The sequence below is a fragment of the Hyla sarda genome, chromosome 13 (genome assembly GCF_029499605.1).
Source record: "Hyla sarda isolate aHylSar1 chromosome 13, aHylSar1.hap1, whole genome shotgun sequence".
NCBI classification, from domain to species: domain Eukaryota; kingdom Metazoa; phylum Chordata; class Amphibia; order Anura; family Hylidae; genus Hyla; species Hyla sarda.
Window position 1 is genome coordinate 14,171,160 of NC_079201.1, and position 27,391 is coordinate 14,198,550.

Genomic DNA, 27,391 nt, shown 5'->3' on the forward strand with positions numbered 1-27,391 from the left:
TATTACATTAAAGAGGTACTCCGCCCCTAGACATTTTATCCCCTATCTAAAGGATAGGGGATAAGATGTCAGATCGCCGCGGTCCCGCTGCTGGGGACCCCGGGGATAGCCGCTGAGGCACCGCGCTATCATTACTGCGCAGAGCGAGTTTTCTCTGTGCGTAACGATGGGCGATACAGGGGACGGAGCAGTGTGACGTCATGGCTCCGCCCCTCATGACATCACGGCCCGTCCCCTTAATGCAAGTCTATGGCAGGGAGCGTGACAAGCGCCACGTCCCCTCCCATAGACTTGTATCGACGGGGGCGGGCCGTGACATCACGAGGGGCGGAGCCGTGACGTAACGATGCTCCGTCCCCTGTATCGCCCATCATTACGTGCAGAGCGAACTCGCTCTGCGCAGTAATGATAGCAGGGTGCTGCAGCAGTGATCCCCGGGGTCCCCAGCAGCGGGACCCCGGCGATCTGACATCTTATCCCCTATCCTTTGGATAGGGGATAAGATGTCTAGGGGCGGAGTACCCCTTTAATTATTGTGATAAATTGTGGATTGTTTAAGTAGAAGCAACATTAATAGGTAGCGACCCCTTCACGTCGGAGAACTTATCAGAAGAGAAGTCCACCAGGAGACATCTTTTACCGGTTCGGTACGGCACAATGTCAACTTTGCTGACGGATCTTTGGTTTTTGTTCAGTTCGGGCACTCTGTAGGTAAAAAAAACAGATATATATGTATATTGTTACAGTGTGTCACCCCAGTAGTAAGGAGATTACTTGAGGATGAGGTTTGTTACAGTGTGTGTCCCCAGTAGTAAGGAGATTACATGAGGAGGAGGTTTGTTACAGTGTGTCACCCCAGTAGTAAGGAGATTACATGAGGAGGAGGTTTGTTACAGTGTGTCACCCCAGTAGTAAGGAGATTACATGAGGAGGAGGTCTGTTACAGTGTGTCACCCCAGTAGTAAGGAGATTACATGAGGAGGAGGTTTGTTACAGTGTGTCACGCCAATAGTAAGGAGATTACATGAGGAGGGGGTTTGTTACAGTGTGTCACCCCAGTAGTAAGGAGATTACATGAGGAGGGGGTTTGTTACAGTGTGTCACCCCAGTAGTAAGGCAATTACAGGAGGAGGGGGTTTGTTACAGTGTGTCACCCCAGTAGTAAGGAGATTTCAAGAGGAGGAGGGTTTGTTACAGTGTGTCACCCCAGTAGTAAGGAGATTTCAAGAGGAGGGGGGTTTGTTACAGTGTGTCACCCCAGTAGTAAGGAGATTACATGAGGAGGTTTGTTGCAGTGTGTCACCTCAGTAGTAAGCTAATTACATGAGGAGGGGGATTGTTACAGTGTGTCACCCCAGTAGTAAGGAGATTTCAAGAAGATGGGGGTTTGTTACAGTGTGTCACCCCAGTAGTAAGGTGATTACATGAGGAGGTTTGTTGCAGTGTGTCACCCCAGTAGTAAGCTAATTACATGAGGAGGGGGTTTGTTACAGTGTGTCACCCCAGTAGTAAGGTGAATACATGAGGAGGAGGTTTGTTACAGTGTGTCACCCCAGTAGTAAGCTAATTACGTGAGGAGGGGGATTGTTACAGTGTGTCACCCCAGTAGTAAGGAGATTACATGAGGAGGAGGTTTGTTACAGTATGTCACCCCAGTAGTAAGGAGATTACATGAGGAGGAGGTTTGTTACAGTGTGTCACCCCAGTAGTAAAGGGGATTACATGAGGAGGAGGTTTGTTACAGTGTGTCACCCCAGTAGTAAGGAGATTACATGAGGAGGAGGTTTGTTACAGTGTGTCACCCCAGTAGTAAGGAGATTACATGAGGAGGAGGTTTGTTACAGTGTGTCACCCCAGTAGTAAGGTGATTACATGAGCAGGAGGTTTGTTACAGTGTGTCACCCCAGTAGTAAGGAGATTACATGAGGAGGAGGTTTGTTACAGTGTGTCACCCCAGTAGTAAGGAGATTACATGAGGAGGAGGTTTGTTACAGTGTGTCACCCCAGTAGTAAGGAGATTACATGAGGAGGAGGTTTGATACAGTGTGTCACCCCAGTAGTAAGGAGATTACATGAGGAGGAGGTTTGTTACAGTGCGTCACCCCAGTAGTAAGGAGATTACATGAGGATGAGGTTTGTTACAGTGTGTCACCCCAGTAGTAAGGAGATTACATGAGGAGGAGGTTTGTTACAGTGTGTCACCCCAGTAGTAAGGAGATTACATGAGGAGGAGGTTTGATACAGTGTGTCACCCCAGTAGTAAGGAGATTACATGAGGAGGAGGTTTGTTACAGTGTGTCACCCCAGTAGTAAGGTGATTACATGAGGAGGAGGTTTGTTACAGTGTCACCCCAGTAGTAAGGAGATTACATGAGGAGGAGGTTTGTTACAGTGTGTCACCCCAGTAGTAAGGAGATTACATGAGGAGGAGGTTTGTTACAGTGTGTCACCCCAGTAGTAAGGAGATTACATGAGGAGGATTGTTATTTCATACTTACTCAATGGTGATCTGCTCCTTTACCAGCCCACTCCCCTCCACGGTAAGGACACAGTTGGTTACGTCTTCCGGCATGGTATTGGTGAATATGATCTCTACGCTTAGAGGTTTATTTAGCTTGGCTTTCTCCGTGGTCTGGAACACAAAAGACAGAAATTAACTTAAGCAAAAAATAATTCATTTTATTTACAACGAATTAGAGTCTAAATTTCAAAAATATACAATGACTTTCCAAAGAAACAAGTGCATAATATAATAATAGAAACAGTTTGCACGGGTGCACCCCACACTGACTTATGATGGGGACCAGCTATAAAGATGAAAATATAAATCAATTATTTAAAAAAAATGTAAAAAAAACATAAGGCCAGGTTCATATCTGCTCAGACCTCCATTTGGAAGAGTCCCTTTCCAGCAGTAAAAAAAAAAAAAACAACACAATGGACACCACCTGATCCCAATGGATCCCATTGACTTGAATGGCGTCTGCCTGGCTTTTTGTCTGTGTCTGTTGTTTGCAAAATTTGAGCTATTTAGTGCTCTCTGCTGACACCTCTGTCCATGTCAGGAACTGTCCAGAGTACAAGCAAATCCCCATAGCAAAACCTCTCCTGCTCTGGACAGTTCCTGATATGGACAGAGGTGTCAGCAGAGAGCACTGTGGTCAGACTGGAAAGAACTACACAACTTCCTCCGGAGCAAACCGCAGCTGATAAGTACTGGAAGGATTAAGATTTTTAAATAGAAGTAATTTACAAATCTGTTTAACTTTCTGGCACCAGTTGATTTGAAAAAAAAAATAATAATAATGTTTTCCACCGGAGTACCCCTTTAATAGTAACAAATAGAGTCAGACAGAATACATTTTATTTGGAGATGTAACGTATCTACTTCGATTACCTTGAGCAGAATGGGAGGATTCTTCAGAATGATCACAGACTCCACCAGGAGTTTGCCTCCTTTCTCGTCCTCGCACACCGCCACCGCCTTAATCATGTTGTCCGCCGTTATGGCATTTTCATACTCAGCGTACGGTATAGTGTACGGGACAATGTTCTCTGGAAGAAGTGGAAAGGAAAAAACTATCATTATTTCAAGAAAACACTGAAAAACAAAGCTGATTTCTGTTAAAACTTATTTTTCGTAACAACACCCTCCAAAAAATGTACAAAAAAATTGTTGTTTTTTTTGCAGTTTTTTCTTTAAATATATATATTTATTTAATATTCTTTATTACTCCTGTATGTCGCTGCTAAATTGAAAACTGTTATGAGCAATCACTGGATTGCTTACACTGATCAATGCTCTGCACTTGCATAGCATTGATCAGCTCTGTTTACGCATTTGCTTGTTACAGCGGCACTAGGACCGCTCAGAAATGTTCCAGCTTTTCCAAGCAGAAACAGCAGGCGGTAAGGCTAGGTTCAGACTACGGAATTTCCGCCTGCAATGGGCAGAGTCAAGGGGGCGTCAAAATTAGTTTTTGCCTAGGCAAAAATCCTTGCACCAACCCTCAATGGGACTCTGCTGAAGCGAAATTTCCGAGCAGAATATTCCCGCGGATTCCTACGCAGAAATTGTACTGTGTGAACATGGCCTAATACAGTCTGCCTGAGGCAACCCCTTATCGATTATCCGGCTGTGGAGAACAGTTAAAAAGAACATTTTGCTTAATGGAGGATCTGTCCTGTGCTGGGTTACATGGCCAACCCATTGATTTAAATGAGCACTGTGTAATGCCTAGGTTACCCTGTGGTGGCGCTGCAGAGAAATGAAACATTTACTTCCAGGTTATCCAAAACATACATTTGGTAACAGCTTTATTACTACCTTGGTTTGGCCCCAGCCTCACGGGCTGAGCGTTGGTTAGGATGTCCATGACTGTGGCGTTGGTGTATACAATAGCGGAGGCCGTCAGTCTTACTTGTAGAGTCACGTCATCTGCGCTGGTATTTTTTAGGTTCAGGCTGAATGTGACGTCTTGACCGACCTGTATGTCGCTGCTAAATGTAAAACTGCCGGTAAAATTGGGTTTCACTGCCGGTTCGGTTTCAGCGGCGGAGAATGCGACCGCGCCTCGTCTCATGCCAAAAGCCGTACTTGCCAATTTCATTCGAGCCTTTTGAAAGATTTCTCTTTCTTTGGTGCTACCTAAAAATGAACAAAAAATTCTATGGTATATTTGGAGGAAATAGTTAAAGGGGTTATCCAGGAAAAAACTTTTTTTTTATATATCCACTGGCTCCAGAAAGTTAAACAGATTTGTAAATTACTTCTATTAATAAATCTTAATCCTTTCAGTACTTATGAGCTTCTGAAGTTTAGGTTGTTCTTTTCTGTCTAAGTAATCTCTGATGACAGGTGTCTCGGGAACCGCCCAGTTTAGAAGAGGTTTGCTATGGGAATTTGCTTCTAAACTGGGCGGTTCCCGAGACACGTGTCATCAGAGATTACTTGGACAGAAAAGAACAACCTTAACTTCAGAAGCTCATAAGTACTGAAAGGATTAAGATTTTTTAATAGAAGTAATTTACAAATCTGTTTAACTTTCTGGAACCAGTTGATATATATAAAAAAAAAAAAAAAGTTTTTTCCTGAAATACCCCTTTAACCAGTCACATGATCCTAGCTGGCCAATCCCCTAATAAGGAGGAGCTGTGTTGCACATAGAGCTGATTTCCCAATGGTTTCCTTATTGCGAGTTTGGGTGCAGATCAATTCATGCTATAAACAATTCTAAAAACTATTGATTTGGTGTAAAATATGTTTAATGCACTTAGGCACGACATGCACATGATTTTTGGTGCAATAGTAAAACTGCTGTCATTCACATTAAAGGCTATGGACACCTTTGAATACATTGGTTGTAATTCTTGCATTGTATTTATTATGGTACAAAAACAAACAAAACTTTACAAAAAAATGTGTTTAGTTTCTGTTCAAACCTCCCCCTTGCAGTGTCCTGTTATCAGTAAAGTCCATCAGAGAAGCTGTTCTCTGATGGGTTCCTTATCAGCCTCTTTTGTCTCTCTAAGTAGATCTATAACAAAGTATAGCAAAGTTGTGCGACTTTTTTGGCATATACACAGCTCGCACCAAGGGGGAGGCAAGGAGCCTGAAAGGGGGCTTGGCCTTGCATCGAGTGAGCATGCTGGGGGTCTCCCAATTCGAATCGATTAGCACGACTAGAGAGACTCTACATAGAGCCTCTCTTAGGCCCCGTGAGGTTTGAAGAAACATCTGCTCAGAGCTTTGGGTTTTCCAGAGCTTAAAGGGCTACTCCGGTGGAAAAATATTTTTTTTCACATCTACTGGTACCAGAAAGTTATACAGATTTGTAAATGACTTTTATATAAAAATCTTAATCCTTCCAGCCAGTACTTATCAGCTGCTGTATGCTCCAGAGGAAGTTATGTACTTCTTTCCAGTCTGACCACAGTGCTCTCTGCTGACACCTCTGTCTGTGTCCAGAACTGTCTAGAGTAGAAGCAAATCCCCCATAGCAAACCTCTCCTGCTCTGGACAGTTCCTAAAATGGACAGAGGTGTCAGCAGTGAGCACTGTGGTTAGACAGGAAAGAACTACATAACTTCCTCTGGAGCATACAGCAGCTAATAATTACTGGAAGGACTATGATTTTATAATAGAAGTAATTTACAGATCTGGCACCAATTGATTTGAATTTTTTTTCCCCACGAGAGTACCCCTATAAATCCACTGCGTTTTAAGTGGAAGCACAAATACATTTGTAGTTTTTTTTTTTTTTTTTAAATGTAGTTTTTTTTTTAGACGCACTCCTTTTACCTGGTGGCCACGCCCCTTTGTGGAGAGTTAGTGGTGTTTTTGTTATTGTTTGTCGGGCAATTCTGGCACACGACACAAAAAACCCGACCAAATCTACTCTGAAAAGCCTTAGTAAAGGAACATAGGTAGGTAAAGAAATCCCGGCACTCACAAATGATGCTAAATCACCTTGGGTGTTTATTCACACATAGAAAAAAGGTGTTGCGACTCTACGAGTCGCAACACCTTTTTTCTATGTGTGAATAAACACCCAAGGTGATTTAGCATCATTTGTGAGTGCCGGGATTTCTTTACCTTCCTTTGCTGATTTCTTTACCTACCTTTGCCACCGAGATGAGTGCCGACTCCCCGCTACCTCTATTGGACCAAAGTTTGAACATATAGCGGAGCAATAAGAAAGCAATATAGATAGAGTAAAATGAAGTCCATCCTTACCTTCAGCATATTTGTAATTGCTTGTTACGTCAACACGAGCATCAGAGTTGATGGCCTTGGTGCTAGTCAGTCTTCCCACCGAACGAAAGTTGGAGCTAATTTTTTTCTTCTTTTCTGGATCATCAGAAGGGACCACCCAGTCTACTATGTCAGCGTTGACTTCGGAAAATACAAAAGGCACGTCATAGTCAAGGTCAACGTCTCCCTCTTTAATGGCCTTCACTGAGCAGGGTCCAAGACGATATAAACCTAACAGAGAAACAAGGCAGAAGACTTCATTATCTCTTGATAGAGAATCAACCCAACGAGGAGAACCTATTTTTCCCACCCAATTAAGTCCTAAAGTGCTAATGTGGGGGGGTTGCTAAATTCTGTAGGTTGTCCTATTTTGACATGGGCCATTGCAGCTTACATTCAAGAGTGGAAGCTGTTGTCTTTGATAGGTGTCCCTGCTACTCTATGTAGCTTCTGTAGAACACTACAATTCCATGGAAACTACATACTGAGCAGGAGGCACACACTGTTATTAACACCAAAACTCCAGTCACCGAAGTGACGGGGTATAAAACCCCTATTAACTTAGATTCCCCTTCCTATAGAAATTATATTGTGTTAAAACATCACTTTTATTTATTATTCATTAAAAGGTCCAATGTGTATTAAAATACCAGCAACAGTCCCAAAAATCATAATATCCCTCTCCTACAGGAGTAGTATTTATGTAATAACGTCTGCAGTACGTATTAAATGGGACCATATGCTGTTTTAAAAACACAAAAATATGTCTCCCCTACATGTTTCGTGGCACCAACCACGTCCTCAGGGGCTATGAGACATACTAATAATTTGGAGGCACACACTGTGCGCATCACTGCTCATACCACAGTGGCTGGGCTGGGTGTTCAGTGAATGTAAATGTAGCTGCTAAAGCACAATGGAAACTATGTACTGACCTGTGAGGTATAAATATATATATATATATATATATATATATATATATATATATGTATGTATATATATTGTAGAGTGCCCGGCCCTGCAGATGTAGATTGTAAACAACAATGCATAGAGCATTGCTACTTAGCTCTGCATGGCAACCATTAGCTCTGCTCCGTACCTGGCCCACTAAATATAAACTGAGCAGTGAGGCATAAAGTGTACAGTGCACAAAATCACAAGAGCAGGGACGTCAGTCTTTGACAGGAGTCCCTGCTCCTTTACTGATTCATCTGAAGCCAATCATTTAAAAAATCTGATTTGGACATTCGCTGAGTTCCGAATTGATTTACTCATCTGTACCCGGGATGATCCCAGAGCTATATGTTAATACACACACACACATATCTATCTATCTATCTATCTATATATATATATAAAAATCGATTCGCGCAATTATCGTGATTTTTCATTTGTCGATACTAAATCGATTCAAAATATTTTAGCGCGATTGCGGGCGGGCGATCCACTGTGGAGGTGGCCGGAGGGCGTACCTCTGCTTCCTGCTGTCCCATGGCTCTGTCATTGATAGATCATGGCTGGACCAGGCTCTATCAATGGATCGCAGATCAATGTAGTTCAATAGAACTCTATTCATCTGTCTGAGGAATCTAATGATTCCTCCTAAAAGTCTAATAAAGTGTATAAAAAAAAATAAAGTTTTAATAAAAATGTAAAAGACATTGTTTTTGAGACAGAATCGGGATATATCGCGATATATTGTCCCGTGAACAGAATCGGGATATATCGCAATATATCGTATCGTCATACGTGTATCGCGATACGTATCGTATCGCCAAATTCTCGCCGATTCACACCCCTAATATATATATATATATATATATAACACTGCTATTCAGGTAACTGATCATAGCCTATTTAATATGGTACCTTCACTTGATTCCTGTGGAGTTGAATCCAAAACCTGCCATCCATCATAAGCGGAGCCAATGTCATTCCTGGCAAACCAGGCTTCAACCCAAACGTGAAAATTCCTGTCAAGACATAGTCAAGGCCTTACTAAACATAAATCATCTTGTTGTGGTTTATGCAGATACTTTGCATTTCCAAAACTTATCATAGGTTATCATTAATGTACACATTCTTTACCACACCATGGCCAGGTCCCTAGATCAGTGGTGCGCCATTGTGAACATTTCTTTACTCTACATGGTGGGTGATGGTGTAACCACGCCTGCATGCAGTGGCCTATAACTGCACAATGTTTCAGATACATTTGTGGCCATTGGCTACGGTAGCTGCTTGCCGGCGTGGTTTGGTCCTCATGGGATCCAGCACTTTCTTAGCTCTGACAGGTGGGGGCACCTTCTTAGTGGTGCCCTCGGCTGTGTAGGAAACCACAACCAGTCCCATTCACATAAATAAAGAGGACGCATAGCTACACCACCTCTGATGTGATATCCAAGCGTTATGCTACCACTTCATAAGATGGAGAATACCCATTTAATGCTCCATATTTTCTTACCATATACTGTCAGATGTTTCTTCAGATTCTGCTCCGTCCTCATCAAAAAAGCGGTCAACAATAAGATTCTCATCCGTATCGTGAGCTGAGGCAAAGTTTGTGATGACTCGTGCCGGTATACCGAGACATCTTAGAACTAGATCAAGATAAAGGCAAAATAGGGTTAATGCATTAGTAATGCATTGCATTCTTACAGATAGGCATGTGGGCTCCAGTGAAAGTGGAAATTGTGATCCCAAAATTTTTCCGAAACAAACTCTGCCTTTCAACAATCCAAGTCCTCTGGGAAGGCAAAGGGTGCAGCAACCTTCCCAAGATTAATGGGCACCAGCACCCGGCACACAATATGGACACACTTTTCCATTCACATTATTTGTATAATGACTCGACCTGGTTCTGGCTAAAGGGGAACGTTTTCTGGTGTTTGGCTGAAGCATCTTTGTTACGCCGAGCGCTCCGGGTCCCCGCTCCTCCCCGGAGCGCTCGCTTCACTCTCCCCGCTGCAGCGCTCCGGTCACATCCTCTGACCCGGGGCGCTGCGATTCCGCTGTCAGCCGGGATGCGATTCGCGATGCGGGTAGCGCCCGCTCGCGATGCGCACCCCGGCTCCCGTACCTGACTCGCTCCCCGTCTGTTCTGTCCCGGCGCGCGCGGCCCCGCTCCCTAGGGCGCGCGCGCGCCGGGTCTCTGCGATTTAAAGGGCCACTGCGCCGCTGATTGGCGCAGTGGTTCCAATTAGTGTGTTCACCTGTGCACTTCCCTATATCACCTCACTTCCCCTGCACTCCCTTGCCGGATCTTGTTGCCTTAGTGCCAGTGAAAGCGTTCCTTGTGTGTTCCTAGCCTGTGTTCCAGACCTTCTGCCGTTGCCCCTGACTACGATCCTTGCTGCCTGCCCCGACCTTCTGCTACGTCCGACCTTGCTTCTGCCTACTCCCTTGTACCGCGCCTATCTTCAGCAGCCAGAGAGGTGAGCCGTTGCTAGTGGATACGACCTGGTCACTACCGCCGCAGCAAGACCATCCCGCTTTGCGGCGGGCTCTGGTGAAAACCAGTAGTGGCTTAGAACCGGTCCACTAGCACGGTCCACGCCAATCCCTCTCTGGCACAGAGGATCCACTACCTGCCAGCCGGCATCGTGACAATCTTGTCTAGCTGTAGCAATGCCTGGTCCTATCAGGGGGCTTGGATTTAGAGCCTATAACATCTGCTCTACATGTCCACAAACCTCTCAGGCGAATAAAAGTTCCCAGCCAGTCTGTTATTCATTGCTTGTGTTTATTTGTATTTGCAATAGCTAATGTTATACTCCTGGCATTTTCGGTACTTGTGCTCTTTCTGTTAGAATCCCGACGTGATTCCGAATTTTGTTCCGAATGCTAGATGCAGTCTGGGGGGGGGGGGGGGGGGGTCGCTCCTTATTATGTCACATTACGCCACCCTCAATGCAAGTGTTTGGGAGGGGGCATGGTGGCTGCCCTAGACTTGAATTGAGGGAGTGTGGTGTGATGTTAAGGGAGGGACATAATCACGTATAGAGCAGGCATGTGCCTTACATACTGTTATAGCTTCTTATTATAAAGCATACCCTTTACTTTATGTTTTGCTAAAATCTTTCAGCCAACATACATACTGGAATGAATTTTACAAACCTGTACAGAGTACGCCTGCAAAGACCCAGCACTGCCCAAACTGAACAGGTCCATTTTTCATCCACTGGCGGAGGATGTCGGTGCTCCCATTCCATTTTGTAGGCCTCTCACCTCCCAAATAATCTCCGCTCCAGTTCCCAACAATTACTCCATTGTCATTTTGGGTATTAATCTAAACACAATAATATGCTCAAGATTTATAGTGCGCAAGTAAGCATGTCTAATATATGCATTGAAGTCATAGTACAGAAGAGCGATGTCTTATATCTGTGTTGTATATAGACGAATCAGGGATGTATATACTGATAAGATTAGGGTGGTAAAGACTGATGAGATCGGAGGTTGTATAGACTGATAGGGTTGGGGTTGTATAGACTGATAGGGTTGGGGTTGTATAGACTGATAGGGTTGGGGTTGTATAGACTGATAGGGTTGGAGTTGTATAGACTGATAGGGTTGGGGTTGCATAGACTGATGGGATCGGGGTTATATAGACTGATATGGTTGGGATTATATAGACTGTTAGGATCAGGTTGTGTAGACTGATAGGGTCGGGGTTGTATAGACTGATAGGATTGGGGTTGTATAGACTGAAAGGATTGGGGTTGTATAGACTGATAGGATTGGGGTTTTATAGACTGATAGGATTGGGGTTGTAAAGACTGATAGGATCGGGGTTGTATAGACTGATAGGATTGGGGTTTTATAGACTGATAGGATTGGGGTTGTAAAGACTAATAGGATCAGGGTTTTATAGACTGATAGGATCGGGGTTGTATAGACTGATAGGATTGGGGTTTTATAGACTGATAGGATTGGGGTTGTAAAGACTGATAGGATCGGGGTTGTATAGACTGATAGGATTGGGGCTGTATAGACTGATAGGATCGGAGGTTGTATAGACTGATAGGATTGGGGCTGTATAGACTGATAGGATCGGGGTTGTATAGACTGATAGGATTGGGGTTGTATAGACTGATAGGATTGGGGTTTTATAGACTGATAGGATCGGGGTTGTAAACACTGATAGGATCGGGGTTGTATAAACTGATAGGATTGGGGTTTTATAGACTGATAGGATCGGGGTTGTATAGACTGGTAGGATTGGGGCTGTATAGACTGATAGGATCGGGGTTGTATAGACTGATAGGATCGGGGTTGTATAGACTAATAGGCTTTGGGTTGTATAGACTGATAGGATAAGAATTGTTTAGTCTGATAAGATCGTAGTTTTATAGACTTATATAGGATTGGGGCTATATAGACTGATAGAATCGGGGTTGTATAGACTGATAGGATCGGGGTTGTATAGACTGATAGGATCGGGGTTGTATAGACTGATAGGTTTGGGGTTGTATAGACTGATAAGATCGGGGTTGTATAGACTGATAGGATCGGGGTTGTATAGACTGATAGGATCGGGGTTGTATAGACTGATAGGTTTGGGGTTGTATAGACTGATAAGATCGGGGTTGTATAGACTGATAGGATCGGGGTTGTATAGACTGATAGGATTGGGGTTGTATAGACTGATAGGATCGGGGTTGTATAGACTGATAGGATCGGGGTTGTATAGACTGATAGGATTGGGGCTGTATAGACTGATAGGCTTTGGGTTGTATAGACTGATAGGATAAGAATTGTTTAGTCTGATAAGATCGTAGTTTTATAGACTGTTAGGATCGGGGTTGTATAGACTGATAGGGTTGGGATTATACAGATTGATAGGATTAGGGTTGTATAGACTGATAGGATTAGGGTTGTATAGACTGATAGGATTGGGATTATATAGACTGTTAGGATCGGGGTTGTGTAGACTGATATGATTGGGATTATATAGACTGATAGGACCTGGGTTGTATAGACTGATAGGATCGGGGTTGTATAGACTGATAGGATTGGGATTATATAGATTGATAGGATCGGGGTTGTATAGACTGATAGGATTGGGATTATACAGATTGATAGGATTAGGGTTGTATAGACTGATAGGATTAGGGTTGTATAGACTGATAAGATCGGGGTTGTATAGACTGATAGGATTAGGGTTGTATAGACTGATAGGATTGGGATTATATAGACTGCTAGGATCGGGGTTGTATAGACTGATAGGATTGGGATTATATAGACTGATAGGATCGGGGTTGTATAGACTGATAGGATTAGGGTTGTATAGATTGATAGGATTGGGATTATACAGACTGATAGGATCGGGGTTGTACAGACTGATAGGATTGGGATTATATAGACTGATAGGATCGGGGTTGTATAGACTGATAGGATCGGGGTTGTATAGACTGATAGGATTGGGATTATATAGATTGATAGGATCGGGGTTGTATAGACTGATAGGATTGGGATTATATAGACTGATAGGATCGGGGTTGTATAGACTGATAGGATCGGGGTTGTATAGACTGATAGGATTGGGATTATATAGATTGATAGGATCGGGGTTGTATAGACTGATAGGATTGGGATTATATAGACTGATAGGATCGGGGTTGTATAGACTGATAGGATCGGGGTTGTATAGACTGATAGGATCGGGGTTGTATAGACTGATAGGATCGGGGTTGTATAGACTGATAGGATTGGGATTATATAGACTGATAGGATCGGGGTTGTATAGACTGATAGGATCGGGGTTGTATAGACTGATAGGATTGGGATTATATAGATTGATAGGATCGGGGTTGTATAGACTGATAGGATTGGGATTATATAGACTGATAGGATCGGGGTTGTATAGACTGATAGGATCGGGGTTGTATAGACTGATAGGATTGGGATTATATAGATTGATAGGATCGGGGTTGTATAGACTGATAGGATTGGGATTATATAGACTGATAGGACCTGGGTTGTATAGACTGATAGGATCGGGGTTGTATAGACTGATAGGATTGGGATTATATAGATTGATAGGATCGGGGTTGTATAGACTGATAGGATTGGGATTATATAGACTGATAGGATCGGGGTTGTATAGACTGATAGGATAAGAATTGTTTAGTCTGATAAGATCGTAGTTTTATAGACTGATAGAATCGGGGCTGTATAGACTGATAGGATCGGGGCTGTATAGACTGATAGGATCGGGATTGTATAGACTGATAGGATTGGGGTTGTATAGACTGTTAGGATCGGGGTTGTATAGACTGATAGGATCGGGGTTGTATAGACTGATAGGATTGGGGTTGTATAGACTGATAGGATTGAGATTATATAGACTGATAGGATCGGGGTTGTATAGACTGATAGGATTGGGATTATATAGACTGATAGGATCGGGGTTGTATAGACTGATAGGATTGGGGTTGTATAGACTGATAGGATCGGGGTTGTATAGACTGTTAGGATCGGGGTTGTATAGACTGATAGGATTGGGGTTGCGTAGATTGATAGTATTAGGCTTCTTTCACACTATGAACAGGACCCGTTGTATAACACCCGTTATAAAATCACGGGCGATCGCGGGGTAAAATGGCCATTAGAAAAGCCCTAATTTACGGTAGTAAATCCCATTATAGTCTATGGGATTGTTCTAATACACGTTTTAACCCGTTTTCGCCCGTCATTCATAACGCACGGTATTTTGGGACGGGAGATAGTAGCGGGAGAAATAGTGCATGCATTATAACGGGTGTTATACAACGGGTCCTTTTCATATGGTGAAAGGAGCCTTAGGGTTGTATAGACTGATAGGATCTTATCACTTATACCTGTAAACTGTGTATATTCAAATGTTGCAAAACTACAACTCCCAGCATGCTGGGAATTGTAGTTTTGCAACAGCTGGAGGTCAACAGTTTGGAGACCACTGACTTATACCAATGGTTCAGAGGCCTGTATTAGCGGCCCGTACAGGTTGTCTATACCTAAATGACAATCTCCTTACCATGGCACTTAACACTCTTCCCACGTGAACTGGATCAAGTCTCAGATTCAGATCTTTTTTGGGATCTCTTCTGTGGTCGATGCTACTATCTAGGATTTTTAAAGTGATATCCAGAATATCTTCTTCAAACTGCAAATGAATTGAAAAAATATACGTTTTGCAAGGCTGAGAAAAAAAGCAATACAACTATAGAAAAACACAATACTACTACTACAACTAATAATAATACTAAGATATCCAGAGACCCCCACAGTGTCTATATTTTCGTGTTTGACCACATGGCTATGGACATAAAACGTCTAAAAAATTGAAATTTTATGTTTTAAAAAATTCAGCTAAAATTGCTGTTGTTTTCCCCATTGCTTTCTATTGAAATCAATGGGAAAATACCTTTTTGTTCCCACCCAATTGTTATTCTTACAGCCATAAAATTAAGAGTAAGGGACTTTTCTTTTGGTCCCTTTATGTTCCAGAATATTTCTGTATTTGGCATGTAATATCAGCCATATTTTGGGACATAAACTTCCCAAAAAGTGTCCTTTGCAAGAAGTCATTTTTTGGGCAATAGCTTTTGTATCTTTCGCTACTTTGTATCAGGATCAAATGCAATTGTAATGATACAAGGTAAACCCCTTCGTCAACCACAGTACAATTCTATATTTTTGCAGGCCCCTTAAATGGGCACTCTCATTAAAATTCATTAAAAAAAAAAGCTGCCGCTAGGTGTCTCCCTACTTGTCCAGAGCACATTTCCCCCCATCTCTTGCACAGACTTTGGACTCCTGCTGGGCTGGCACAAGTCCAAAATTAGGAAATGCAGTCTGGAGTGCTGAGGGGGGGGGGGGGGTGGAGCCTTAGCCAATCATAGCTCATCTCACACTGAACTGCTCTGGGCTGTGTGTAGCAGAGTGAGGGAGGAAGTTCTCCCCTGTATGGCTTCAGATGATGTCACGCCTGCTGGGGAACGCCCCTTCCCAGTCTGTGAAACTGAGAGATTGAGCAGAAAATACAGAGAAATATCAAGGTAGAAAACTAAAAAATTATAAAAATAAAGGCAGGGGGGGGGGGGGGGTTATCATGATGGGGGCGGTGAACTGGGAGGATTATAACATTTAACAAGATCATGAGAGGTACTCTTTAAATATATGTATAATGTGGTGGTAGAAGTAAGTAGACCTTACCTGCCCAAAGTCCCAAGGCCTTGCCCCTAGAGTGGTCGTGCTTCCATAGAAAATCACCCCGGTTTCATTCATAACATATTCATTCTTCTCCGCTTCATCTTCCATGTACACAGCATCACCTGTTTGGTTGTAAAGAGTACAGGGCATTCAGAAGGTCCTCAGACCCTTTATTTCAAGGGCCTTCACCCCTGTAGGGCAACCAACTAATGGATGTTTCAAACTTCCAAAGAGTCCTGGTTGTTCCAAATGTCTCCCATTTAAGAATTATGGAGGCCACATTCAGAATATTTTTGTACCCTTCTCCAGGTCTGTGCCTTCACACATTCCTGTCTGAGCTCTACAGGCATCTCGTTCCTTCTCACAGCTTGGTTTTTGCTCTGATATGCATTGTCAGCTGTGGGGCCTTATATAGACAGGGCTGAATCTTTCCAAATCTTGTCCAATTACAAGAATTTACCACAGGTGACTCCATTCAAGGTGGAGAAACATCTCAGAGACGATCAAGAGAAATGGGAGGAGCCAGAGATAAATTTCAAGGGTCCTTGCAAAGGGTCTGAATACTTATGTTCACGCAAAGTTTTATTATTTTCCTTTTTATTAAATTTGCCAAAATTTCTCTATTTTCACATTCTCATTATGGGGCATTGGGTACAGATTTATGTGGGAAAACTTCTATTTCAGCACAAGAAGCAAAATAACTAATTTCATGTACAGGAAAAATGTGAAAAAATAAATAAATATATATATATTTTTTTTTTACTTTGATATATATACATATATATATATATATATATATATATATATATATTTTTTTTTTTTACTTTTATATATGTACATATATATATTTTTTTTCTTTTTTACTTTTATATATATATATATATATATATATATATTTATTTATTTATTTTTTTTTTTTTTTACTTCGTTACGAACTCCTGAAGTCACAGTGACTTTTTTTTTTGGAACTCCACTAAATTGATGGCATAAAATTCACATAGAAAAAAGTGCATTGGAAGATTGAACCCCAAACATTGTGCACCATACAATAAGAAACATTTGACACAGTTGAAATTGGCCTAAGGGAGACCGTTCAAGCTGGAAAAGTGGAGTGAAAAAGCTTCCAAATTTTCCTCTTGGACTAGACAGTCCGGGTATGCAACAAATGTATCAAACAGCCTTAAAGGGGTACTCCGGGGGAAAACAAATTTTTTTTTTTTAAATCAACCGATGCCAGAAAGCTAAACAGATTTGATAATTACTTCTATATGAAAATCTTAATCCTTCCAGTACTTATCAGCTGCTGTATGCTCCACAGGAAGCATTTTCTTTTTGAATTTCCAGTCTGACCACACAGGGCTCTCTGCTGACACCTCTGTCCGTATCAGAAACTGTCCAGAGCAGGAGAGGCTTGCTTTGGGGATTTTTTTTTTCTCTGGACAGTTCCTGACATGGACAGAGGTGTCAGCAGAGAGCACTGTGGTCAGACAGAAAAGAACTCCAGAAAGAAATGCAACTTCCTGTGAAGCATACAGCAGCTGATAAGTACTGGAAGGGTTAAAGGGTACCTCTCATCAAAAAAACTTTTGATATATTATAGATTAATGTATGCAGAATAACTTTACAATAGCATATTATTAAAAAATATGCTTCTTTCTATTTAATTTTCCACTTTGAAGAAATGACCACTAGGGGTCTCCCTACCAGTCCTGGCAGCAAGCATTTCAGACTCATGCTGGAGTCCTAAACACTACGAGCTGCCAGTCTGCTTTGTTCACAAAGGAGAACACTCAGAGCTGCCAGCCTGCTTTGTTCACAGCCTGTTTAGCTGTGAACAAAGCAGGCTGGCAGCTCTGAGTGTTTAGGACTCCAGCATGAGTCTGAAATGCTTGCTGACAGGACTGATTGGGAAAAATACAATAGAAAGAAGCATATTTTTCATTAACATGCTATTGGAAAGTTATTCAACATTCATTCATCTAAAATATATCAAAAGTTTATTTGATAAGAGGTACCCTTTAAGATTTCTAAATAGAAGTAATTTTCAAGTTTAACTTTCTGGCACTGGTTGATTTGGAAAAAAAAAAAATGTTTTCCACTGGAGTACCCCTTTATATCTGCCATGTTCTTAGATGGTTTAGTCTAAGTTCACACTGTCTAAGAATTGAAAGGTTGTAGTAAATCTGGACCAGATCACCAACCACATCAATGACTGGAATAGTAAGTTTGTATATGTGGAGAGATTGGTGAAAAACCAATTGTTATGAAAAACTCTTTGGCGCTGTTTTTGTTTTTTGGTGCTTGGTTCTCCACCTAAGAATTAACTATGTACAGTGCTGCCTATTGGCAGTACATAGAGTTATTCTCATGCCCCGGCCCTTTATCCTCCCTAGTGAGAAGCTGGCACGCGTTCATCGTAGCTCCAGGCAATATCTCACTTTGTTGGCTAAACTGGCTTTATTGGTTTAACAAGACGTGAGTTACTGTTTTATAATTCATGGCGTGGGGCGGTTCACTAACCTCAGACAACCCTGCCCACTCATACTGCTGGCCAAGTGCATGGATTGGTTTAAACTCATCTCTTAAAATTTGGGGCCACAGTAACGGACACTTTGAGATAGGAGTTAAATAGGTACTCCGGCCCCAAGACATCTTATCCCCTATCTAAAGGATAGGGGATAAGATGTCCGATCGCGGGTCCCGCCGCTGGGGACCCCCGCAATCTAGCATGCAGCACCCACCTGTAAGTACTGCTGGAAGCTCTGGAGCCTCTCAGTCTTATGCCTCCCGACCACTGGGACGCAGTATCGTGACGTCAAGACTCTGCCCCGTGTGACGTCACGTCCTGCCCCCTCAATGCAAGTCTATGGGAGGGGGCGTGACGGCCGTCACGCCCCCTCCCATAGACTTGCATTGAGGGGGCGGGGCGTGACATCAAACGGGGGCGGAGTCGTGACGTCACGATACTCTTTCCCCGTGGTCGGGAGGCATAAGACTGAGAGCCTCCAGCGCTCGCGGCAGTCAAAAAAGTGGCCAATAGGGGTCTCCCTGCCTCCTGGGACACATACCAGTCCTGCAGTGGTCATCGACATGTCATGGACAGCATGAGTGATTAACAGGGCTGCAGGCACATCCAGGGCTGCTGTGCTTGCTCCCGGCCCTCTGTGAGTGAGGGAGGGGGAGGAGTCATCACAGTGAGGAGAAGAGAGGGACATGCCCCCTGCCTCTGCATGGATAGAAACCTCACCGAGCAAATGATGGCAAGTAAATAAAGGTCATTCTGAGAGAAATATAGGTCGTATACACATAAAAATTAGATGTACATGATCAGAATGAGGCACTGAGCAACATATAATGTTTCTTTTTTTCAGGGGGGGGGGTGTGGATCTTACAGATATGCTTTAAGTACCCCCAACAGGTCACGATTTAGGAATATCCACAGATAACACTTGTGGTGATTCCTGATGCACTGGTCATACTTGTATCATCTGTGAAAGACTTAGGAAATCCTAAAAACATGACCTGTTGGGGGGACTTGAGGACCCCACTTGGGAAACACATCAACAATATGTAAGAAGGCTTGCTAATGTTATATAAAAAGACCATCATAAACTAAAATTGCAACGGATGGGTTTCTATAGGTCTTAAAAAAGGTAGCACTTAGTAGGGGGGGGGGGGGGCACTGTTACAGATTTTGCATTAGGGCCCAGAAGTATAAAGCCTATTATTCTCTGTTGTGGATAGTAACACAATTCGGTAACTACAATGCCATATTTATCTCACTATGTCAATTAAATGTATTGGAGAAGAATCAAAGTACCTTTAGCCCAAGGGTTAAAAAGCACATATAGATTTCCCAGACTTTTTGACGTGGTACTCCATCCACTGGAGAAACTCAGTGTCATCGTGTAACATCCAATGACTGCATTGAGCGGGGAGTTGAGGGTGAGGGTCAAGGTGTTACTTTTCTGAGTACTGCTCACACTCCAAGGGGCTCCACTGTTAGGACTTGGAATTGTAATGGGCAAATCTATATTTATAGATCCTAGAAAAAAGAAAAATATAGTTACATTTATGAACTTTTCTGAACATCTCTGGTCTGGTAATGTAGCTCCAACCATTAGCTTCAAATATATAGGCCCACTCCATTATCTTCATGCGTAAACTCATGTCCTTACCTATGTGTAGACCCAAGCCATCATGTTTCATATGTAGACCCAAGCTATTACCTAGCATTTAAAGACCCTACACCATTATTTTTAATGTGGAGACCCAAGGTGTTACCCTCCATACACAGATCCAAGCCTTTACCTTTCACGTCTAGACCCAAGCCTTTACCTTCCATGTCTAGACCCAAGCCTTTACCTTCCATGTCTAGACCAAAGCCATTACAACGTGTAAACTCAGAACATTACTTTCAATGTTACCTTCCATGCATAGATTCAAACTATTACCTTCCATGTAGACCAAAGCCACTACTTTCCATCTGGAGACTCAAGCCATCACCTTCTAAGAGTAGACTCAAGTTATTACCTTGCTTGTGTAGACCCAAGCCATTACCTTCCATGTGTAGACCCAAGCCATTACCTTCCATGTGTAGACCCAAGTCATTACCTTCCATGTGTAGACCCAAGTCATTACCTTACATGTGTAGACCCAAGCCATTAACTTCCATGTGTAGACCCAAGCCATTAACTTCCATGTGTAGACCCAAGCCATTACCTTTAATGTATAAACCCAAGCCATCACCCTCCATGTGTAGACCCAAGCCTTCACCTTCCATTTGTAGACCCAAGTCATTACCTTCCATGTGTAGACCCAAGCCATTACCTTCCATGTGTAGACCCAAGCCATTACCTTCCATGTGTAGACCCCAGCCATTACCTTCCATGTGTAGACCCCAGCCATTACCTTCCATGTGTAGACCCAAGCCATCACCTTCCATGTGTAGACCCAAGCCATCACCTTCCATGTGTAGACCCAAGCCATTACCTTCCATGTGTAGACCCAAGCCATTACCTTCCATGTGTAGACCCAAGCCATTACCTTCCATGTGTAGACCCAAGCCATTACCTTCCATGTGTAGACCCAAGTCATCACCTTCCATGTGTAGACCCAAGCCATCACCTTCCATATGTAGACCCAAGCCATTACCTTCCATGTGTAGACCCAAGCCATTACCTTCCATGTGTAGACCCAAGCCATTACCTTCCATGTGTAGACCCAAGCCATCACCTTCCATGTGTAGACCCAAGCCATTACCTTCCATGTGTAGACCTAAGCCATCACCTTCCATGTGTAGACCCAAGCCATTACCTTCCATGTGTAGACCCAAGCCATCACCCTCCATGTGTAGACCCAAGCCATTACCTTCCATGTGTAGACCCAAGCCATCACCTTCCATGTGTAGACCCAAGCCATCACCTTCCATGTGTAGACCCAAGCCATTACCTTTAATGTATAAACCCAGACCATTACTCCTAGGCCATTACCCTCCGTTACGCTACATGCATAGATTCAAACTATTAGTTTCCACCCAAGCCATTACTTTTCACTTGTAGATGCAAGTTATGAGAAGACAAATTATATATATATATATATATATATATATATATATATTTTTTTTTTTTTTTACCTGTACTAATGTTTAATTTGAGATTGTCTGACGTCTGTGCAGGCCTGTTGAATGTGACCCCTATAGAGAAGGGCTGACCTCTCCTTACGATAAGCTTTTCGCTCATAAAGACGCTGGTTCGGTGAGCTGTTGCATTTGTGCTTTGCTGGAGATTTGTGCTTTCCAGCGTAAGAGCTTAAAAGAAAAAGAAAAAAAAGCAACAATTTTGCATAAATTTGGTTAGACCACATGCATACAGCATTTGAACTAGGAATTAAAGGAACACTCTAACATGGAATTTTTGCAGCATTTCTTATGTAGGACAGATAAAACATAAAAGAGTCCCAGTTGAAGGAACATTTCAAATGTTTTGATTGGCTGGACAACCACCGAACTCTAGCCGGGGAAAGGGTACGGTGTAATTTTTTATTTTTTTATTTTTTATTACAACTTTTGATTTACAAAAAAAAGTGAAATATTTAGCATTTTTATTCAACTTCTTACATGACATAGCAACATGTCAGAAGTTGTGGTCAGTGGTGCTCCGGCTGCTGAGACCCCGCCAACCGCTAGAACGAGGGCAGAAGTACTCGTAAAGCCATGAGTACAGAAACCATGACAGTCCCATAAAGATACATGGAGGCCATCATGGTGTCTGTACTCTGTGAGCTCAGGTTTCCTCGAGAAAGCCAAGCCAAGATGAAGGGACACTATGCTCAGCCGAGCACTTCTGTCCCTTCATTCTAGCAATTGGTGGCAGCCAGACCCCCCCTCCGAACAAAGGAGGAAGAGAGGAAGCACAGGGGCACAGACAGCTTCTGAAAGACTTTTAACTGGTACCATTTTGTCACACTGACCTTGATACATTTGTATTACTGTGTTGGCAGACAGAATGAACAAAACAAGGTAGTCTGCCATTGGGAAGGGAAATATTACCTAAAGGGGTACTCTGGTGGAATTTTTTTTTTTTTTTAAATCAACTGGTGCCACAAAGTTAAACAGATTTGTACATTACTTCTATTTAAAAATCTTAATCCTTCCAGTACTTATCAGCTGCTGAAGTTGTGTAGTTCTTTCCAGTACCCCTTTAAGATCCGAAACACATGGGTATCGGTCTCTGTACCATTTTATGTGGATATAATAAAGAAGCACCCTGCATTTCATTTGCTGTTGGATGACTTTTTCTTCTATTGCATATTTTTTTTATTTTATTATAATAATAATAATAATAATGGCCAGAATAGAATACACTGGAGTGGGGATAAAATATTGACCTAACCTTACCCCATATTAATCTTTTCTGGCATGGAGTAACAACATTGTATACTAATGAGTCAAGGACAATATAATTATATGTTCAGCGCTGTTGGTAAAATTATATTTTGATATCTATGTTCCCTGTATTTATATATATATATATATATAGTCTAACTAAAGATGGTGTTGGCCGTTTTTTTCTAGTTTCAGATAAAGGGGTATTCCAGGCCAAAACTTTTTTTTATATATCAACTGGCTCTGGAAAGTTAAACAGATTTGTAAATTACTTTGATTAAAAAAATCTTAATCCTTCCAATAGTTATTAGCTTCTGAAGTTGAGTTGTTGTCTTCTGTGTAACTACTTTCTGATGACTCACGTCCCGGGAGCTGTGCAGTTCCTATGGGGATATTCTCCCATCATGCACAGCTCCCGGGACGTGACATCATCATTGAGCAGTTAGACAGAAAACTTCAGAAGCTAATAACTATTGGAAGGATTAAGATTTTTTAATAGAAGTAATTTACAAATCTGTTTAACTTTCCGGAGCCAGTTGATATATATATAAAAAAAAGTTTTTGCCTGGAATACCCCTTTAACCATTATCTTAGTTCTGGCCAGCTCCCAGTGATGTTTGAAACACTCCAACTGACCTTGGTAGAATAATGAAGCTTTTGTAGGATAATGAATCTTTTGCTATATTAAGAAAGAAACTGTAAAAGGGACACTGGGGGAGATTTATCAAAACCTGTGCAAAGGAAAAGTTGCCCAGTTGCCCATAGCAACCAATCAGATCGCTTCTTTTTGCAGAGGCCTTGTTATAAATGACAGAAGTGAGTTGATTGGTTGCTATGGGCAACTGGGCAACTTTTCCTCGGCACAGCTTTTGATAAATCTCCCCAACTGTGGTTGGTAATAAAGTTATACACAATGGGCCACCAGTGTTCCTTAGCCAATCAGCTCACTCTCGGAGTGTTGCCATATAAAGAAAGGGCTGTAATCTAATTTTGGGTATGTTTTCTTCTGAGAAGCAGTTTTTTCTGCATGTAAGAGAACATCCACGACTGATCACAGGAAGAAATAGATCCTAACAATCGCTATCCCCAGCACAGAGTAGTTCTTACATGCATGTGATTGGGAACACTGGGAATGAAACAACATAGCAATGCCATCCCAAATAAACCCAAAGCCTGACTAATGTTATTACAGATGCAAAAAGTCTGCCAACAATTCACCAATTCTTGACTGTTATAGGGATCGAATAACAATTCATGTAACAGTAAAGATCTGTGAAAACTTTCCAACAGCTGACAGTATTTAAAGGGGTACTCCGCCCCTAGACATCTTATCCCCTATCCAAAGGATAGGGGATAAGATGTCTGATCGCTGGGGTCCCGCCGCTGGGGACCCAAGTGATCTCCCTGCTGTACCCGGCATTTGTTTAGAGCGTTAGGTGCAACGCCGTAGGCTCGTGATGTCATGGTCACGCCCGCTCGTGATGTCACGGCCACGCCCCCACAATGAAAATCTATGGGAGGGGGCTCCCTCCCATTGACTTGCATTGAGGGGGCCTGGCCATGACATCGCGAACGGGGCATGACAGTGACATCACGAGCCTACGGCGGCATCGCCAGTCATCCGGCTCGGAGTGAAGTTCACTCTGGGGTGCCGCAGCCAAGATCTTGGGGGTCCCCAGCAGCAGGGTCCCCACGATCAGTCAACTTATCATCTATCCTTTGGATAGGGGGATAAGATGTCTAGGGGCGGAGTACCCCTTTAAAGGAATTGTTCAATTCGGACAATTATTTTTTGTTTGAAGGACCACCAGAAAACTATAGTGGATCTTTGTGAGTTTATAAGTTGTAGTTGGGGAGTTTGGCTGTGGTTGTGTACCTGTCGAGGTCAAATAGGACAGAGAAAAGACAAGGGTCTATCAGGTCTACCTACAACCCTACTGTGTTGTTCCACGAGAAAGCAGAAGACCCTTATGAGGCAGATGTCAAATGTCCCATAGTGGGGGAAAAATGTCTACCTGACTCCAAATATGGTGATCAGAATAAATCTATGGATCCACCTTCAGACATCTAGTAACCATAACTTGTATTTTTTCAAAAAAAAGGTGTCCAGGCCCACCTTGAACATTTCCAATGAACCAACTATCAAAACATCACGTGGCGGAGAGTTCTCTAGTCTCATTACTCTTACAGTAAAGAATCCCTGCCAGTGATGATGATGAAACCTTCTTTTCTCTGGACATAGAGGATGCCTCCTTATCATGGTTACGTGCCTAGGTATAAAAAGAACACTAGAAAGATGCTGCCAGACTTCTTGGGCAGTCGCCTATCTCTGAGAATAAAAAGATCAATCCTTCCTTGGCATTTTTGTCAGAAGACGCAGAAGGCCCCAATGCACAGTAGACGGTTGATTCCACTTAAATTGGGGTCTTAATTGACTTGTGTAAATGGTGGGGGTCTTGCCATGTCCGGGGGTACAGTGCAGTCCTGATGCTTGCCCCAATCCGCTGTCCCTATCTACTTAAATGATCTACCCTACACAGGGAGCCCTCAACTAGGCAACGGTCCCAACTCTGAACTACATGCTGGGACTTCAGAATGGGCCGACAAATCAGGTCCTAAACCCCTGGGCAGATGAGGTACAAATTCACAAACCTGAGAAAGAGTCTGGACAGGTTATGGGTCAAACATAGAGAGCAGTGTTGTATAAAATCAGCAGGCAAAGGTCATGTCAGGGAACAGGCAAAGGCCAAGTCACAGAAAGGTCTGCCTAATGTATTCTACACACTTGTTTATGAGACAATAATATTCACTTCTTACTTACAGCATTTGGCTTCTGAATGTATAGATATTCTATGTATTGATGTTAAACAGTCTTAAAATGACTTATTAAGCACAATCTCACTAATACGGCTCCTTCTGGGTGTGTCCTTGACATGTCTGGATCTATAGGAATAGCAAGATTGATTTCTGAATTCAGATTAGACTATTAGTGCTGTACAGACATCCAGCATTTATGATTATGTAACCAAGGAGATTAGATTCGCTTTCAAGAAGAAACGTGGTAAGTAGCGCGAGGTGGCTGTGGCAATTGTTGCCATCTGTGAGCCCTGAGGGCCAAGCTGAACTCCTGAGTGTAGCAATTACTTGGGACTGCTTGTATCGCTTTGCCTCCTTGGCGTTGGGAGTACCAAAACCTGTCAAGCTTGAAAAATTATGGGAAAGATTTTTTTCCCATAGATATCACACTGAGGACCAAAAGCGATGAAATGTACCTGTCATGACATAGATTAATATAAAGATGACTCATCTATTGGATGCCATTGAGCCCGGAGGGTGATGAAACCACCCATTCATTGTACAGGCCCCTGAACCAAAGTTCAAGAATGTCGCAAGGTCCTACTCAATGGAGTAAGTCCCCCCCCCCCCCCCCCAAGTCTTTGGAGCATACATGGTGCCCCAAGTCTTGTATCTATCTGTATAGACTTGTTCTTCTGACTTGATGCCCAACATATGAAGAATAGTATGGTCCGGCACTAACAGTATTAGGGTGGACTCGCTACTGGGAGCTGGCAGCAGTATCCTCTGAATAGTCGTGGATGTGTTGTGGTGCTAAGTCCGTAAGATGCATAACAAAATAACGGTAGAAAGGACAGGACAGCACTCACCATCCAACGTAGGCGTGCGATGATATTACATATATGCCCAGGTGGAGGCGGGGAGCACAGCCGGGACAGACTGTTTCACGCTATCAGCGCTTCTTCAAGCCGGTGTACACCGGCTTGAAGAAGCACTGATAGCGTGAAACAGTCTGTCCTGGCTGTGCTCCCCGTCTCTATTGTAGGCGTGCGATGATATTACATATATGCCCAGGTGGAGGCGGGGAGCACAGCTGGCACAGACTGTTTCACGCTATCAACGATTCTTCAAGCCGGTGTACACCGGCTTGAAGAAGCGCTGATAGCGTGAAACAGTCTGTCCCGGCTGTGCTCCCCGCCTCTATTGTAGGCGTGCGATGATATTACATATATGCCCAGGTGGAGAGCACAGCCGGGACAGACTGTTTCACGCTATCAGCGCTTCTTCAAGCCGGTGTACACCGGCTTGAAGAAGCACTGATAGCGTGAAACAGTCTGTCCTGGCTGTGCTCCCCGCCTCTATTGTAGGCCTGCGATGATATTACATATATGCCCAGGTGGAGAGCACAGCCGGGACAGACTGTTTCACACTATCAGCGGTTCTTCAAGCCGGTGTACACCGGCTTGAAGAAGCGCTGATAGCGTGAAACAGTCTGTCCCGGCTGTGCTCCCCGCCTCCACCTGGGTAACATGCCGTTGCTAACATGCAGCAAACATGTGGAGTGTTGACAGTTTTACATCCTTATGACTCGTCTCCTCTGATCTTTTGTAGGGTATACGCTTCTATTTAGCACTATAGATTTACGTGGCTGTGTCATTAACATTGCCAGTTGCTTTCTCATGACTTGCTGTTTCATCAGGGTATTTCATCCCATTATATTGTCAAGAGTCATTGACAGTAGGAGGATATCAGTCACCATA

The 27,391-nt window shown here is 42.9% G+C and overlaps 1 protein-coding gene across 1 annotated transcript; it reads right to left on the reverse strand.

The window, feature by feature from the left end:
- Positions 1-554: 554 nt before the first annotated feature.
- On the reverse strand, positions 555-25,014 carry LOC130297674 (protein-glutamine gamma-glutamyltransferase E-like). Its single transcript, XM_056550387.1, has 14 exons — positions 24,952-25,014; positions 23,472-23,514; positions 21,585-21,758; positions 19,770-19,994; positions 15,953-16,071; positions 14,772-14,900; positions 10,871-11,042; positions 9,219-9,354; positions 8,624-8,727; positions 6,737-6,985; positions 4,328-4,648; positions 3,398-3,555; positions 2,499-2,632; positions 555-705 (listed from the first exon to the last, which is right to left on the reverse strand). The coding sequence occupies exons 1-14, from the start codon at positions 25,012-25,014 to the stop codon at positions 555-557; spliced, it is 2,178 nt and encodes a 725-aa protein (XP_056406362.1).
- Positions 25,015-27,391: the final 2,377 nt, after the last annotated feature.

What these genes read in the sequence shown, in the direction of transcription:
- LOC130297674 (XM_056550387.1), bottom strand. Translation starts at nt 25,014, where the DNA reads ATGAGACTAGAGAACTCTCCGCCACGTGATGTTTTGATAGTTGGTTCA. An exon ending in GGCCTTGGGACTTTGGGCAG is followed by an intron (nt 14,901 to 15,952) that starts GTAAGGTCTACT and finishes ATTCATTTGCAG; the next exon opens with TTTGAAGAAGATATTCTGGA. An exon ending in ATCCTCCCATTCTGCTCAAG is followed by an intron (nt 2,633 to 3,397) that starts GTAATCGAAGTA and finishes TTTGTGTTCCAG; the next exon opens with ACCACGGAGAAAGCCAAGCT.